The sequence below is a fragment of the Peromyscus eremicus genome, chromosome 3 (assembly GCF_949786415.1).
Source record: "Peromyscus eremicus chromosome 3, PerEre_H2_v1, whole genome shotgun sequence".
Classification (NCBI taxonomy): Eukaryota; Metazoa; Chordata; class Mammalia; order Rodentia; family Cricetidae; genus Peromyscus; species Peromyscus eremicus.
In genome coordinates this window covers 128,366,997-128,384,691 of record NC_081418.1, presented here as the reverse complement: position 1 = coordinate 128,384,691, position 17,695 = coordinate 128,366,997, and the positions used below count along the sequence as shown (strand labels likewise).

The 17,695-nt window shown below is 50.1% G+C and overlaps 1 protein-coding gene across 2 annotated transcripts; it reads right to left on the bottom strand.

The window, feature by feature from the left end:
• Positions 1–3,471: 3,471 nt before the first annotated feature.
• Positions 3,472–15,856, bottom strand: Cxcl12 (C-X-C motif chemokine ligand 12). 2 transcript variants are annotated; one of them, XM_059258452.1, is made up of 4 exons: positions 15,682–15,852; positions 12,776–12,893; positions 10,611–10,697; positions 3,472–5,586 (listed from the first exon to the last, which is right to left on the bottom strand). In XM_059258452.1, the coding sequence occupies exons 1-4, from the start codon at positions 15,740–15,742 to the stop codon at positions 5,571–5,573; spliced, it is 282 nt and encodes a 93-aa protein (XP_059114435.1). In that variant the 5' UTR covers positions 15,743–15,852; the 3' UTR covers positions 3,472–5,570. The 2 variants fall into 2 exon arrangements, with proteins under 2 accessions (XP_059114435.1, XP_059114434.1); XM_059258451.1 differs by lacking the exon at positions 3,472–5,586 and adding an exon at positions 5,593–8,095 and having other exon boundaries at positions 15,682–15,856.
• Positions 15,857–17,695: the final 1,839 nt, after the last annotated feature.

Genomic DNA, 17,695 nt, shown 5'->3' with positions numbered 1-17,695 from the left:
CCAACCTGCTGTGTGTAACCCAGGATAGCTGTGAAGGTAGCCTAATACAAAACCACAAACTTGTTTAAAACACTGTGGGACTATTTTTGGTACCTTGATTGCGAGGTTCTTGAGGGTGAGTTTTGAAGATGACTATATCATGCCACAATATTGCACAAAATAAGCCTATGTGCACTCTTGATGTTTGTATGCATGTACGTCTTTAATTTTAGCAAGGTTTGTGGCTTCCAGTTGTGTTATCTCCCAAGCAAAGACACTCAGATTGGCATCATCAGACATTACATGTGTTCATGGTAACTTAGACAGTGAAATGTTGCCATTGTCAAGGAAGTCTTAACCTACCGTTACAAATGACAGACAGCTAATGTTGCTTAGAAGACAGGTAAGTACTCCACACCTCAGTTGTGCCTCATGGACTGTTGGCTGCATTTTACAACTGGCCCTCTGCCTCATCCAGCATTCCATGAGTCATCCAGAAGTCCATAGTAACTATGCTCTTTACAAGTCTGAATGCCTAAGCATCTCTTGCCCCCTCACCCCCAAGCCGGCTCCCTTCCCTTCTCAGCAACAACAGAAGGGCGTGGCTTCTCTCTGCTTTGTTCCTATTTGGTCTCAAGGGCCAAGAAGTAGACACTACTGTTTACCCCAAAACTTAACAGAGCACCATTGCTGAAAATTGAGAGCAGATTATGGCCCAGTAAGAGCACTAGCCCTTTGCTGTTGGTGTTGGCTTGTGGACATCAATTCTCTCTTCAAGCATACTCTAAACACCCATCATGATCAGGTACTGGGAATAAGCACTCACACAGGACACCTGGAGCTTATGTCTCAGCAGGGCACTCCGGGACGGACTTCACCTGGAAACTCATGGGCTTCGGTTTATCCCTGGACACACAGGCTGGGAGCAGATTCTAAGACCTGTCAGGCACCCCTGGGGCTGTAGCTCTAGACAGGCCAGTGGATGTTCAACTGTATCTCCACAGGTGATTCTGGACCAGTCAGCTTGGGGCTGGTGAGTTTCTTCAGGGAAGGAAGACTCTCCAGGCTCTAAATGGACTTAGAGCATGTTCTTCATGGGGAGAGCTCGGGCAATGCCTCTGAGTCTTTGATCAACCTGGGGAAGCAGGCATACTCTTGGACACTTCTATGGTCTCAATAATCTTTCCTTGGAATTCCATCTAAAACCAGGAAGTGGGCTATAAAAAGATCCCTGGGAAGCTTGGCAGAGGGGCCAGGAGATCTCTAGCAACCCCCTGTACAAGCACCCAGCCTGTGGCCTCCATACCCGGTCCACTTGGCCTAATGGACTTAGAAATGGCTTTTTGGTGTTATTGGAAGAAGTTTTTACTCTGGATGGAAGTAGACTTAGAGTACAGGGAGCCCAGGGCAGGGAGTATGGACCAACGCCAATGTCTTCTGAGCCTTTCTGCTGTAGGCTCACTAGTCTCTTATCCATGCCCAGCCCCCGCCCCCCCAGTCCTGTAGATCAAGGTTTAGCCTTCTCTGCTGCTCTTGTAAGTGTCCCCAGTCCTGAGTGTCAAGCTCTCAGTGTGAGCACAGAGAAAGAGAAGCAGAACGTGAGGCTGTTTGAAACATCTCTCTGTACCCCAGCAACAAGACTGGCCCACAGCTGGCCTTGGGTGGCCATTCATCTGGTTACTCTCACTCCATTTACCTGCTGGACTCCCCATGTGCAGCCCTTATGGAGCAACTGCTGCTTCTAATTCATGCACATACCCCATGGGCCCTCAGAGTTCCAATGTGCTCAGTAGACTGGTTCTCCAAACACAACTTTCTCTCATGTCCCAGGGAGCCTTGACTGTAGCCTAAATTAGACACTGTTCTGCATGGAAGTGCCTCTTCCTTGCACTTGGAGAGGGAAAATGGCATGGTGGGTTGTGGACGTGGACTGTTTGCAGTGGGAATTGGTTATCAGGTCCTGGAACAGCAGCTTAGTAATCTTGAGAGAACACTGCTGTGACCCTAAGGAACCCACATGTACCAATGGAAAGCTTCCTTCTATCCCCCTACCACTGGTGGGGAAATAGGAGGAATGGGCTCAACCTCATCATTGGAGTTTTGACTGATGGGGCTGTTTGAGACGTAAATTCAACCTCTATTCTAGCTCTGTGAACTTCATAGCACAGGAGGAAGAGGGGAACCTTCTGGGAGCACAGGGGTGGGCCTTTTCTACTGTTCGGAGGTGATGTGGTGATGTCTGGGCTACTAACACTGTATACTTATACATCTGGAGCTTGGTGCTTTACTAAATGGCTGAATGTAGGACTAGAGAGAATCTGCAGACCAAAGTAAGAGGCAAGGGCTCTGTGGAAGAAGCAGCCAGTAGATCAACCTTTGGCTTCCATTTGCCAGGACAGAACCATGCAGAATGCTGTGGTTTCCAGCTGTGTGACAGGGACAGAGTCCTTCCTCTGCTGCCTTCTGCCACCACCTATGTGCACAGGGTGGGCCTTCCTCCCCGACAGCTGTTGGGCAAACCCTTGTGACTTGACCCTAAGCCATTGCTTGTACAGTGAAAGACTGGCTGGCCTCTAAGGAGCAATCCGGGTCATCTGGAGAAAAGGGAACACCTTTCCCTGTAGACATTGTCTGGTACTGGCAGTTAGACCAAGGACTGTGACTACGAGGGCCTGGTACCTGTAAGCTCTTCTGCTAAGACTGCATGACCCCCAGAATCAGGTTTGAGGGGGCAAAACCAAGTGTGGAAAATTCCACATGGTAACGTTCACTGCAAATTCTTAGCAGCTGTATTTGAATACAGATCTTTATTAGGAAAATTGTAGGTGAAGATACATCATTTCCATTGATATGACTTCAAAGTAGAAACGGCTTCTCAAATAACTGTCATATATTAAAAACGAGAATAAGAAAAGCACACTGCATATAGGAAGCTGCCTTCTCCTGGACCATTTTCACATTATCTGGGAGACAAAACTGAAACAAAATACAGTATTCACCACATGCAACACTGAACCCATCACTGCTCAGACACCGCAAGGCCATTGAGGTTGGCAATAACTTTGCTGGGGGTTTTTTGTGAACTTGGCAATGGCAGGAGTCTCCTGGGGGATTTGGAGGTTTCTGCGGAACATTTTGAGGAATGAGATCACCTTAAGATGCATCAGGGAAGCTGTGTAAGGAACAGCCCCTCCAGTCCTCATCCAGCTGCAAAAGGGTGCAATACCTGGGGGGGGGGGGGGGCCTTGCCCCTGTGAGGAGGTCCCTGGTGATACCACTGATAAGAAAACCACACATGAGAAGGTCAACAGAACCCACTGCAGAGGCCCAAGATCCCAGGCCAGGTTCCAAGGAGGAATGCGACCTTCTGCTCTTGAGACCCCCTCTCAAAGCTGAGCCGGCAATGACACAGAGGGCCCTGCTGCACTTCCTTGCTAGTGACCCATTGTCCCCGGGAGCCAGCAGCACAGTGTAAACAACACAAGGCACAAAGCAGACTGTAAGTCTCCAACCCCCTTTCCCTATCCAGATGCAAAGGCTGGCAATAGAGGGGCAGGCCGCCTGGCAGGTTCTTGATGCCCAAGGGAAGATGGGATGTGGGAGGTATGAGTTCCAGCAGGGACAGCTAGGTGTCCCCAGTCAACAACAGTTCACTGAGGTGCTGGGCTTGTATTTTGAAAGCGACAGAATGAGGGATTAAGGTGGGAAGACTTTTCCTATGTAAATGTACTATTTAAATGCATATTTGCTTTAAGCGGGCTGTCTCCAGTCAGAAACTGATGGTTAGCAGAGGAATTCATACACAAATAAGTCTCCCTCCAGTTCTAGCCTCATCTTTTCCTCCTGTGGAGACACTGAAAGGATCTGTAACTATAGTGAAGATGGAGGGCTTGTACTGGTTTCCAAGCAGCATCCTTAAAACCTTGGGTTAGATGCAAAGTGGCCGCTTCACTAACATTGCAAAAGTGTGGTATCTACTTCGGGGGCACTGAATGTTCATTTCAAGGGAGCTCAAGACAATTCCGGATCCCTATGGGGATCTGTCGCTGCAGCTGGCCACATGCCCCGCATCCTAACTGGCATAAGCATTTCAGTTTTTGTTCCAATTTGATCGAAATCTTCCTGGGTGGATTTTCCTTCTTCTGTGAAGTCAATTTAAAGGACTATTTATAGAAATGCCCCCGCCACATACACACTGCTAACATAACAGTTCTACAGATTATTCACTTCCCAACACCTGTTTTTGATAATTCTGTTACTGTAGCCTTACTTCCTCCATCTTCCTTGGGTGTCCAGCCAACCCTCCCCTTTCTCTTCTTCCTCTTCTATTTTATCTTTTTCATTTGAAGAACTGTAGACTCTTACTGTGCTTTAGTGAAAGGGGTAGCGTTAGTGAGCCTGACTGCATAAAAACTGCAGAGGAAAAAAGAACCTCCAGGACCACACTTCAAGCAGCAGCATCAACCCCATCTGTTAGGCTGCAGGAAAGGGACACAATGTGATCTGTGACAGCAAAGATGCCCAGCAACTACCTGTAAGGGAAGGGATGGCAGCAGTGCCAATGGCCAGGAAGATCGATGTAGGGTTGATTCTTTGATTCACTGACTTTTAAAAATAACTGAAAATAATTGAGAACTGCTATCCCACAATAGAATGCTGAGTTTGAGGCCAGCAAGAGAACACCACAGTTCCACAGTTTTAAGGTAACAGTTATGGAAATACTGAGGGTCAGCAGTCCTCAGAGCTAAGTGCTGGTGCAAACCACCTTCCTTTGAAGTAACACTGTGAGTAGTGAGGAAACCAAGGCTGTTTGCATCCTCCATGAGCACAGCCTGGACCTCAGGGCCAGCTCCTCATACTCAGCCTTTGCATCTGGGTTAGAGACAGTGCATGAACGAGACATTGGTCATGAATGAGGACACGGACTTTGAACAAAAGCAGGGGGTTGAACAGACAATATTCCAAACAAAACATACATGTGCACAGGGTTTTCGGGGAACACCAGACAGTTTCCGTTCTTTCTTGCTGTCCCATTTGAACAAAAGATTTCATCTTGACAGAGTCCTTGTTCAGGGTCACGGAGACAGTCTTGGAGACACAGGATGATGGATGAGGGGAAATGATGAGCATGATGGATGATGAGGAGGAGAGCATGGGATGAGGGTGGATCTCACTCTTCCCTGACCTCACACTCCTGCCTCAGCTTGGGAGAGCCCTGCAATCCTGGGGGTGGGGACACCCAGTTCCCATTAAGAAAAAGAGTGAGCCTCCTGTCTCAGCTCAGAGACAAACCTGGGGAGCCCTATTCAGAGAAGGTCCACCATGGCAACGATACTATAACAAAGGAAATAATATAGTGGCTTCGGCCTGTCACCAATGACGTTGGACAATCAGACTAAATGAAAAATAAACACCATGTATCTTGCTACATAATCAAATGGTGAAAATACAGCAAACTGTGCAAAGCAAGTCCCTTGGAAATGGCTTCAGCCCTGCTCAGGAGCAGAGGAAGTGGCTGTGGGCCCTTCCCTAACACTGAGTTCAGACCTAGGCTCCTTCTGTAAGTTCCTCAGGCGTCTGACCCACGCCTCTCACATCTTGAACCTCCTGTTGACAAGAACAGAGGAGACACGATTAAGGCAGATTCTCACCACCACGTGCCTGGGACGCTGCGGGGCCTGGCAGGAGCCATGGGCCCTACCCCTTATTTCAGCTTGCTGTCCTGTGTCTTCCTTCCGAGGCCGGAGAGAGTGGGGAAGCAGGGAAGGACACAGCCAGGGCTGATGCTCAGAGTCTGGATGACGATGGGAAGCAGAGGAGACAGATGAACATGGCAAGCACAGGGCAAGGCACACACAAACACTGGCATGGGAGGCATGGTACAAGGAGTACATGACCAGGCTCACTGTCTTAACCCTAGGACACTGGTGTTGAGGCGATGTATCTACCCCAGCAACAGCAGCCGAGGTGTCCCCGGACATCCCCGGGCCTCAGAACTCCAAGAAAAGAGGCAGATCTCACAACTTGCATCAAAAACTCATTCTTTCTTGAAATCCCTTGGCTGATGCCACATCACCAGAAGAGGTCTTGGCACTCAGGAGGTTGCATGTTTTCCCAGAAGGCATCTGTGTGGGACACTGTAAGGACTACCCCTCCAACCTGCCTGTGAACTTGCAGGAACACATCCTACGTCAACCTATCACAAGATGAAATCAGCTTCTCGGGCATTTCCATGGTGACTCTATTCAGCAGGCTGGGGTTGCCCTTTATAAGGGCTTCATAAGCCACTTAAGCACAGAGGGGCTCCCAAGAGCCACATAAAGACAAGTGGAGCTTGCTGTGGTTCTTAAGGGATGGTCTATTCCCTTAGTCTCTGCAGCCAGCTCCTCTAGGACTTGGAGACAGATGGTGGGAGGCAGAGTCCATGGGCATTTCTGAAAGTGGTCTTCTACCTCAGGGCAGCCTCAGCTTGGCCTTTGGTTGCTAGGGGACAACAGTTCTTCCCAGTCCTGGATGGGCTAGGCATCCCTTTCTAAGCAGAGCTGTGGCTTGGGCACAGATCTGTCCTTCAGAAGTGTTTTAGTAATAGTAGGAAGGCCCCAGCTGAGGCCACTCTGACCTCAGACTGCAGCTGCCATCACAAGAAGGACGGGCAGTGACCCTGGGCCTGAAGAGGTGCCCTCAGAGCTGAGGAGAGGATATGGATGGCTGAGCTGTCCACATAAAGGGTAACAGTTGGTAACACAGGTCTTCCCTGAAGCTCCCTAGCAAGACACGTCCCCGCAAGGACCATGAAGGGATGTATCTGTTCAATGCTAGAACCATAAGAAGTACATCAATGGACACAGGACTTAGGGACCCAGGAGAGTGTGACACATGGGGCCCCTGGGCGGCCTTCCTCTGCAATCCATTTGCCGCATTTTCAGATCCTTTCTTGTTTCTGCCCCAGGTATGGAAATTATACCCAGAAGTCTGGAGTACAAGATGTGTATGTGTACACGAGGTGAAGAGGAGGGTCAAGAAACTCAGAGAATCCTCTTTCAAAACACCACTAAAATCAGAGCTTTGCCCTCTATCCCTCCCATCCAGACTGGCAAAAAGACAGACATAAATTGCCAGGTGAGGGTCAGGTAGGAGAGTAGAATGTTACAGAACTTTAACCCAATTCACTGAAGGCAGACATCTCTCAGGAGTTAGGACTGAGGCAGCTGTGCCCAGATAAGACACCATCCCAGGGATGTTGGGACCAAAAGGACAGACTGAAAGTCCCTGAAGCTGCTGGCCCTTCTGTATAAGTTCCAGAGCACATCTGTCCTCCCCACAAGGGACCCGTTTAAAGACTCTAAAGTGAGTTGTCCAAAGAAAAGATTCCCTGAGAAGCAGCTCACATCTGTTTTCTGAGAATTCATCATTCCTCCTGCTCACCCAACAGTCTGTAGAAACCCTTCTGGGCTGGAAGGCAAGGCTGCTCACACAGCCAGGGGAGCAGGGCGGAAGTTCCTTTCCCGGCTGCAGGTACTTGGAAAAGCATGTGGTGGGCCTGAGAGCAAGTCAGTCACCTCATGTCCTGAGAAGGCCACAAGGGGCAGTATGGCTGAGAGGAAGGCATTATGCCCTTTCCTGGCTAAGCAGACCACCCTGGCCTTCATAGGACTGTGGACTTTGGGTGTGAGCCTTGGGAACTCCTGGCCAGGGGCTCAGCTCGGGGCAATGCTGCCAGGCTCAGCAGGTCCTCTGTGGCTTAGCCTCCACCCCAGTCTCTGTACATCTATTTTCTTCATAGCTTAGCAGGCGGAGCAGGGCCTTAAGAAGCACATAAATACAGCAGCTGGTGTGGCCACCAGGGCAGGAAAGTCTGGGCACCTGCCCAGGGTGTGAGGGTCTGCCCCGGGAAGAGGGGAGAATTTACCATCAAGTGTGAGCACCTGCCCGGGGTGTGGGGTCTGCCCCTGAAGAGGGAAGGGCGTGTTAGAAAGCGCCAGAGCAGAATGCACTGCGGTCCATCTGTAGGAAGGCAGGTAACTAGTTTTTCCTTTTCTGGGCAGCCTTTCTCTTCTTCTGTCGCTTCTTTTTTCCTATCTTTTCTCTTTTCCCCACTTTTTCTTCTCTGCGCCCCCTTAGATAAAATTAGTAGAACCATTAATCACATTGCAACACACAGGAGTGTATCTCAGTTCACATAATATTTAGCATTGCCTCATGAGCCAATTTTACTGCGTTCAGTTTGAGGCCTGGAGGCCCCTTGGCAAAATGAGGCTGATAAGCAATTTATTAAAATAAACTAGACGTTTCCCACCACCCAAAAGTTAGGCAGGCTGCCTTAACACTATGACCCGGGAACTGCCCACAGTGACTGTCAGTTTGCCAGGCGGGTCCTGGTTCTTAACCACCCAGGCCAAATCTCACCCTGAGACAGGAATGCACATCTCAGAGGGTGTGGAAGGAAGCCTGGGGTGTGCCTTCCTTTTCAAGGCAGAGGTGAACGCTGCCTTCACTACAAATCTGCATTTCAAATTAAACAAAGCACGGCAGGTTGGAGCCCCCAGGCTCAGGCAGCCCTCCAGGAGAGGCCAGGAGAGGCAGCATGATTGATCCCACTTCTCTTTTCTGGATGCTGGGGAGCATCCCTAGGGATAACTGAGATTGTTCTAGAGAGCTAGGGAGAGAGATGGTTAGCAGAGTTTTATTAGAGCAACTGGTTTGTGACTGTCACATTAAAATGATTCAAGCTGAATGGTATTTAATGATTTATGGGGTGAGGCCACCTGTTCCCACAAAAGCTTGATATTAACATGGCCTGGAGTCATGGGATTTTTACATGGGAAACTAGGAAAGCTTGATATTACTGGGGTTGAGTCAGGATTACATGAGGATGTTAGGAGAACTGAGGGAGGAGGAGGAGGAATTAGTGAGTCGAGTATTATTCATCAGAAGACTAGAGTTCTACTTCCATTGGCTTAAAAAAAAATACACAAAAACTTTCCTTGCGGACTCAGCCTGCTCACGAGACAAGCCCGCACAGTGTCGCTCACCCCCAGACTGCAGGGCAAGACGCAGTGCCTGACCGACAGGTCGGCTCGTGTTTTGTAATCTTCAGAAATGTATATGCACTCCATCTAGCAACTAATGGATTTTATTTCAGGTAAATAAATTCCCACATACAGTAGGAGGTTTACAGCATGAAACAATTAGCATTTTATTGCTAGTGCATATAGTGTCACAGTTGATACAATTTCAGTACAAGTGGAAAAATACACTGTGGCTGACATTGGAAAGCTGAAATACATTTATATGTCATATATATTTCTTTACAAATTGCCAGTAGTTTAAGATCATAGAGTATCTACTGACATTACTATGGCTCAACTTCAAATATATGAATTGACTACAAATATATTCTGAAATACATTTGTTTTCCAAAGAAACATAAAAAGTGCACAAAAATATATGTAAAAAATGCCTTGCAAATAGTTACCAAAACCACCAGGGCCATCTGTGATCATAAGTATGTATCCAAGATATCTTGTCTTCATTTCTGATTGAAACCCAAAACCCCCACTGGGACTTCATGGCAAGATTCTGGCTTATTCATTTTTTTTTTCATCTCTGATATTCAAAAACTCAGAGCCCATGAGCCACCATGGTGTATGTAGGACTTAGAGGCAATTAGAAAAATCAAATTCCTCAAAGGAAGTTCTCAGCTTTTGTTTTGTTTATAACTATTCTTCAGACTTGTTTTTGTGGGTAAATCAGGCATGTTCTCACATTTTCCAGGAGGGACTGGCTCCATTTTGCAGGAGGCCAAAGAGAAATCTCACAAAGGGCCCAAGTGAGAGGAAAGCAAAGAGAAGAGAGGGGGGAGCACCCCAAATCCCTCTCTTCCTTCTGATGCAGCATTGGTCGATCGGGATACAGAGCTGAGAAGCAGAAGCCAGATGAAGCATGCTTTTGGAGGCAAGCACAGAGCAGGAACGGCTAGGAAAGGGTCTCTGAGCACAGACCCCAGGGATAACGTCTACAGGAAGCCTCCTGTTTGTACCCAGGTACAATCACTGAACTGGAAAAAGGAGGCAAAGGCAGTAGCCTCTGCCCAGCCCTGAGCTGCGTGAGACTCACAGCAAGGCATCTGTCGAGGGGCGCCCCCTGCAGGACCAGCCCTGCAGTGTTCCTCCAGCTAGCTCTGGAGGAAGGTTACTCTCTAGGGTTCCCTGTAAGGCTACCACCTGCAACTGTGCCCAGAGGCCCCTGGGAAAAGAGAAGCTCCAAAGCAAACTGAATACAGACCTTGAAGTAATCACTGTTTTTAAAAATGAGGATGAGGATGAGGATGAGGAGGATGAGGATGAAGCTAACTGGTTAGAGTAATACAATTTCTTAGAAAAACCCCAGTTATGAAAGCTCCATTGTGCCTGGGCAAGGCCACGGATGAATATAAGCTGCAATATCGTACCATATGCTATGGTGGAGTGTCTTTGTGCTGGCAAACCTCAGCATGACCCCGGTCAGTGCTGTCCCACTGGCCAACCTGGCCAGGGTTCAGGCCCTCCTCCCCACCACAGCCCTCTCATCTCCCACGGATGTCAGCCTTCCTCGGGGGTCTACTGGGAAGTCCTTTGGGCTGTCGTGCTTACTTGTTTAAAGCTTTCTCCAGGTACTCCTGAATCCACTTTAATTTCGGGTCAATGCACACTTGTCTGTTGTTGCTCTTCAGTCTTGCCCTGCCAAAACAGAAGAGGAGACACTGTACAGCGGCAGTGTGTGGACTCACCCAACACACCCAGCTTAAGGTCCTCCGCCTCCCCCCCCTTGGATCCCCCCCCCTTGGATTTGAAAGCTGCCCAGGGTTTACAGGGACAACATAGCACTGAAAGTGTAGCACTGAAAGTGTATTGAGGCCGGGCGGTGGTGGCGCACGCCTTTAATCCCAGCACTTGGGAGGCAGAGCCAGGCGGATCTCTGTGAGTTCGAGGCCAGCCTGGGCTACCAAGTGAGTCCCAGGAAAGGCGCAAAGCTACGCAGAGAAACCCTGTCTCGAAAAACCAAAAAAAAAAAAAAAAAAAAAAAAAAAAAAAAAAAAAGTGTATTGGGTCCACCATTCCAAGAGTTAGAAATGTGCTAATCATGCTTCCCAGGGGAGGCAAGGGAGAGGCCACAGTGGAGGTATTTGAGCTTCTGGCCTTTGAAGGACAACAGGAGCTTGGCAAGTGGGTAAAGCAAAGGGAAAACCAAGAGTGAATACACTAAAGGAGCAAGTACCCAAAGGATGTGGAGGAAGAGTGGGTACAGGGGGCTCAAAGAACCACATGGAAGGGGCAAAACGGCTGTGATTTCATGGGGAAGGTCTTGGAAACTGGAAAGTGCCAGAAGCCACTTTAAAATTCAGTGGGTTGCCTTGATAGCATTCGGAACCAACTTAAGTGGAGCTCAGGAGGAAGACCACAGGTGTCCAGTGAGGAGAGGGACCAGTGCAGGTGAAATGGGACAGTTCAGGAGGGCAAGGAATAGTACCGATGAATTGTCACAGCGTGCTCCATGGGCTCGTCTTTGTTTAAAGTTGACTCAATATTCTTTGCATCCCTAAAGTTTCCTAATGGGGAGATGAACTGATAAACTTATCTTCAGGATATTCTCCATTAAAGTCTCGGATGTTAAGTAACTCCAGCACATCCTGAGAACACTCTCCCCAGCCACTGATGGTCTCTGGGAAAACTAACCCCTGTTCAGTGTCCTGGGACAGGTAACCCTCTTATAGCAGTGTGTCCATCAATTAAATAGTCATGCAGAGGAGGGGTGTGACTTGAAATAGGGAACACGGAGTGCCCATCTGGGTTTAGCAGTTTATTAATTTAGTATTTGCCTAGACCCAATAGTTGTATTTGGCACTGTGGGTTCCAGGGCCATTCCCAAGCCAGTGAACCAGCACGGCCTAGGCAAAACTAAATTCACCATCTTCAAAATACCTTTCTCAAGAGAGTATTGTATTTTAATCAAAATAGTAAAAAAAATTTTCATCATCTAGGTCGCTGAAGCGTGCTGCACGTATCTAACATACTTGCACCAGTGAAGGCTGGGAAGGAAACCTGAAGGAAAGAAAGCCTAAGCAGTTACTGTTGGGCGGGAAAGCCCTTGAACGGCACAGCTTTTATCCCAGCTGCGGTGTCCTTAGTCCATTTTAGTGTTAGGTCGTCTGAGGATGGGAACCCCTCCTAGGAGACTGAGCCCTCAGCATCCTCTGGTGTGGGAAGACAGACTAGCACAGGGCACATCTCTGACACTCTCCAGTAATCTAAGTGAGATCTTTACATCTCTCATTTACATGCTCTGGGATTTTCTTATTTTCCGCCTGAATTTAAATCAAATGTTAGCAGCTGCCATCACCAGCCAGCAAAACGAAAGATTCGAAAACAAAGAGATCTTAAAATGTTGACCTTTCAGCAAGTGATTAGAATTGACTTCAACAGAAACCAGGTCTCATAGTCTTTTTTGCGTATGAGAAAGGGTTAACTTTGGACACCAGAGTCTTGAAACTAACAGGACAGACGCAACTGTCCCTGGTTGAGGGCTGACCCCAGGCAAGTCTCCGGCTCCTTCTGTGCAGAGGCAGTCCAGTGTGCTGCAAGAAGCAGCTTGGAGAACCACTGAGTGCAACAGGATTCTGGGAACAAAAGTAGCCTTTGAAACGCATGTCTGATGGCCTATCAGTGTCCTCATGGTGGTAGCAGCTGCCACTAAAATATGCCAAGTCTGAGGTTTTCTATATTGTGCTCATCTTTGGAGGAGGATGGCTAAGACTTACACAATCTGAAGGGCACAGTTTGGAGTGTTGAGGATTTTCAGATGTTTGACGTTGGATCTGGAGACGTGGCTCTCGAAGAACCGGCACGGGCATCTGTAGCTCAGGCTGACAGGCTTACCTAAGGGTGTGGAGAGAGAACAAGGCCACTCATTGCTCTGCCTGGTGCTGGAGATTTGAGGGATAAGATGGTGCCCTCCTGGTAGGTGGAGAATCAGAAGCAATGGCGGAATGGTTACAGATACATTCTTGCAAAGACCATCCTTTCTCATAGGGAGCACTGAGATCCGACTGGGCTCAGCTTCTGTGGGACAAAGGACAAAAGGACCTGGGGAAAGTGGAGGAGGTTCTGGGCACCCTCCTCTTCCCTCTGGCCTCAGCCTGAAGTTGGAGGCGGGGTGTGCCATCTACCACCTGCACTTTCCCCCCTCCCATTCACCCTGAGCCCTGGAAATCACAAAAGAATCCAGAGGGGAGGCCCTGGATTTACCTTCTATCCAGCTTTTCCCAAAAGCTGGAGTCAAATGTGGCTTTTATGGTCAGTACCTGGATGCCTAGGCCTCCTGGATCCTATTACCAGCTTTGTTTGCCAATTCACCAATTTGCAAAATGCCATAATTGACACTCATTAGTGTAAATTAGCAAGGGGCTCCTTTAGTACTCCTCTTAAGACCCACCCTTTAAGTCTAGAATTGCAAGCCCTGTGGCCAGATTCATAGCTACCTCCCCCCTCCAGGTTTTATCCTAGCTCTACTTAATATCCCCGAATGTTTGCATTTATGGATCTTTTCACCAAAGTTTAAAAGTATGTCTGAGAATAGTTAGTCCAGGGATTTTAAGTTTGCTTATTTAGAGTTCCAGGGGACTTCTGGCTATTCTGAAGTTCTGTACCTTTGGGAAGCAGCAGGAGAAGTGGGTCAAATCTCATCTATGATGGGGCTTATCTTTTCCTGCAGGTGTTATTTAGCTGAGGGATGGTGTGGCCTGGGAAGGGCAGTGCGTTTAGACAGTAAAGCAGAGAAAAAGCCGACTTCATGTACAGGCCAAAGTCCAGATCAGCTCTGCTGCCACCCTGGACTTGGAACGGAGAGAGCTTGGCTTGAGTGCCAGGGTTCATCCCACTCTAACATGGTCTCCTGCCCAGGGTTTGACCGGGGAGCCTAGGATACCTAGGGTCTGGCTGCTGAGTTTGATCAGCTGATGGGGAAAGAGGAACCGTAGCAAGGTTAGCCATGCTGCAACTTAGGGGCTGTGAAGGTTCAGAGGGCACACATGCTAGGAGATAAGAACAGTCCATTTGGGCAATTCAATAGGTCCTGCCTAGAGAACAGGGTCCGATCCAGACACTGGATTGTAGAGAGGTGAACAATCCGACTCTTCCAAGGGTCAGAACGTGCCCGAGGGTGAGGCATTCCCGTTTACTCTGGACACTGCGCTCTAGCCTCGAGTACCAGGGTTCCTGCATTCCCGTCTCATACCCAACTTTCCAACTGTGACACTTGCAACTTCACCAGCTCATGCAGTTATTAATGCCCAAATCAACGTGCTCCATGACGGGATAATGGGGCCAGTGGGAAGTTGCAGCCTCCTAGACGTTCTCATTAACAGGAAAAACAACAACAAACTAAATTGCCTTTCATTTGTGTTTTTCACTACTCCGATCACAACTCACTATGCTTTTAGAGAACATTTCCATCCGACTAAGCATTTACAGCCTTTTCAACCATACTCAACCGAACACAGGTTCCACCGCTACTGAGATTTCGTTGTTCACGGGGTAAGAAGCTAGGCTAGACCAACGCTCTGGTGCACTTGAACCCCATACAGTTCTCAGCCTCACCAAGAGTCTCTCAGTTCTCTCCTGGAAACATCGCAGCTGAGGAAGGCAGGGGTTCGACTAGGTAGGGTTTTGTTTTGTGTGTTCGGAGGCAATGGTTTGTTTTGTTTTACAGCAGCGGTGTCTTGTAACAGCGCAGAGAGTTTTCTCTTCAGTGTCAAAAAAAGAAAACAACAAAATGAAAGCGTTTTCCCAGTGAAACGGGACACCACCCTGGGTCTGGGAGACTGAACTCCGCTGCAGCTCCCATTGCAGAGCAGGGGGCTCCGGGGCTGGCTACAAAAGCGCCCATCTGCAGGTGTGTTTGGGGGTTGGGGAGAGGTGTGCACGGTTTGGGTGACTACTGCTCCTTTGTCTAGTGACCCTGGGAAGAAGAAAAGGGGTACCGAAGAGACGCGTGCTCAGGTCCGCGTCGCTACGGACCAACGAACTGTGCAGAAGCGCTCCCCTGGCTGGTGGCGCGAGTTCAAGAGCTGCGCCGCGCCTGGCCCCAAGCCCCTCAAGGATGCTGTAAGAGGACCCGCTCCGCTCGGAGGGGACAAAACTCAGCTGCACCGTATCTATAGCCAAGCCAAGCACTTTGGGCTACTCGACCAGTCATCAAGAGTTTACTTACACACACATCAACGGAACCAACCTCCCTCACCATAAGCTCCGGGACCGCGCTGCCCTTTGCCTCTGGAAACATCTGGGCGCGGGTGGACACTAGCTGAGTGCAGCTGGCGCGCTCTGGGGCCCGCAGCCCAGGACACCACCGCCCACGCTTCCATTCCACGCTGGCCCCACGCTTGCCCAACAACCCTGCCGGTCCTCCTCTCCTACAGCCCTCTCTCTAGGTCCTACTGCGGCGCTTCGCAGAGCACAAAACCTCGGTGCGACACGTGGGACACGGGAAAGGGCACCCGGAGGGAGTGTGCCCTGTAAAGTGGCTGCCTCAAGTTCGCTCGCGGTCAACGGCGCCAAACGAGTTCTTTCTCCGCGACTCTGGCGCGGGCAGAGGAACCGCGGACCTGGAGCAGCCACGGCGCAGAGCGGCCAGCCCTTCCCGGGCCCAGGCGCGGATTGCACTTACCGTCACTGATGCAGATAGCGGCCAGCACCAGGGCCAGCACGGCGACGACCTTGGCGTCCATGGCGTGGGCGGGAGGGCGCGCCAGAGGCTGCAGGGCTGGACAGCTAGAGGACACCGAGGTGGACCGAGAGTGAAAGTGCGGCAGCGGGAGACTGGCGCTGGGCGCTTTAGAGGCGAAAGGCTGGCGGGGCGGGGCGGCGCTCGTCAAGGGGCGGGCCTGGAGTGTGGCTGGGGTCTCTGACGCGCATCCCCTGCGGAGCAGCCGCCCTTCCAGTCCTTCCCTCCCTCCTCCCTTGGCGCCCTCGTTGTCCCCGGCCCCGCTGGGTGCTGGGACCTTTGATCTCCTCAGTCTCCAACCTGGGCCCGCTGCTTGGACCTGAACTGCGAAGAGGCTGGGCTGGAGAGCGTAACACTTCTATCATGCAGATGGAGAAAAGTAGGGCCTGTGGCTGTCGAAGGGGAAAGCGGTGAAATAAACACCAATGGATCAAAACAGTCGGTTCCAGGCGCCAGGGTCTGTTGCGCCCCATGCAAAAGTTGTTAGAGAACCCTATCTTTGGTGGCAGGACCTTAAGCTGACCCACCGCACGCCCAGGCTCTTTGCCACACGGGGACAGCTAGGCTTAAGGCAAGGTGACCAGTCTGCAGTTAGAATAACTGGACTCCCAGTCAAAGCATCACTGCTATTAAACTCTGGGAAGTGGCGTTCTGATGAGGAGCTTGCTGCTGTGGAAGGAGACCAAGGGGCTCTCCTAAAGGTTCTCAGTACACGTGATTTTTCTTTGCCATCTCCCTTCCGTACCCCTGTTCTGTCGGCTGGAGGGGTGGGTTATCACAGCTCTCACCCCGCAGAGTGGAAACGGAGGAGAACTGACTGAAAGACTCACTCCCGCAAAACGTAGTGACTCACACTTAGCGCTTGGTTTTATTGCGAGCTCAGATAATGGAAGCTGGAAACAGCTTCTTAAACTTCAGTATTGCCTGCCTTTTCCCGAAGAAAGGCTAGTGTTCTCCAAAGGACGAAAGAACTCCCTGCCGCCCTACTCCCTAAGTCGGTGCTTCCGAAGGTGGTCATCGGTGTCTTTATAAACACACCCATTAACATTCAGCCCTGCCGGTAGGCCGTTGTGCATGCTGGTCAACCAAAACAACCCCAACCTGGGTGTGGGGATCTGAGGGTGGGAAGACAGGAGCGGAGCAGATGGACCCCAGCCCGGTGGTCGAGAGGCTGGGGGCAGCGTCCTTGGACCTTCCTCTGCCACAGGCAGTAGTGGCCATTCTGTCAGCACCTTTCGCGCATAGCCACTTAGTGATTTGGATTCTGTTACCGCGTCCCCCCAAGCGGGGGATACAATGGAAACATGCCCCTGTCTCAGGACAATCTGGGGATCATCTTTTTGAAGGAGTGGCCAGGACTGTTGGACCTGGGGCTCCACCTAGGGACGTCCCAGCCATGAGAGTGTCTTCTGCGGTTCCGCCAAGCACTTTGCACACATTCATTTGTCAGGCGCACTGTGGGGACCAAACTTCAAATCAGGCACCGCTCTGATCTGGTCCGTGCGCTTAAACATTCCAGAGAAAGCAGTCATCCGTTTCCACCAGCTTTTTCACTATCCTGAGCGTTCACGATGCTAAACTCTGAACTTGCGGGCCTGTGCCCAAGGAACCTCAGAGGCTGGGCTCCGGCGCCCTCTGGTGGTCCCATCTCCCCTGCTCCGGTAATCCGAGAGGCTGAGGTTCCAGCGGGTCGGGTCTCGGATGCCTGCAGAGCACAGTAGAAAAAAAGAAAAAAGAAAAAGCCAGATGCCCTTGGGCAAACACTACCCTGAGCACAAAAATTTTGTCTTGGTGTTGCCGTCCAGTGCATCTCTAGAGGCAAGGCGAACCTCTTCCGTTAGTTTGTTCAAAACAGGTGTTCAGGCCTCCTGGTACTTGATGTTTGCTACAAATTCAGGTGAGTAGGATCTACTCACGGCCCCGGGGGAGGGTGGGGGAGGGGTGTCCTGTGCAGACT

Bases quoted from the DNA above. Each gene is read 5' to 3' on its own strand.
- Cxcl12 (XM_059258451.1), bottom strand. From the start codon at position 15,742: ATGGACGCCAAGGTCGTCGCCGTGCTGGCCCTGGTGCTGGCCGCTATC. The intron at 12,894-15,681 runs GTAAGTGCAATC...CCACACCCTTAG, and splicing joins CGCTATCTGCATCAGTGACG to GTAAGCCTGTCAGCCTGAGC. The intron at 8,096-10,610 runs GTAAGCACGACA...ATTTTATCTAAG, and splicing joins CTGGAGAAAGCTTTAAACAA to GGGGCGCAGAGAAGAAAAAG.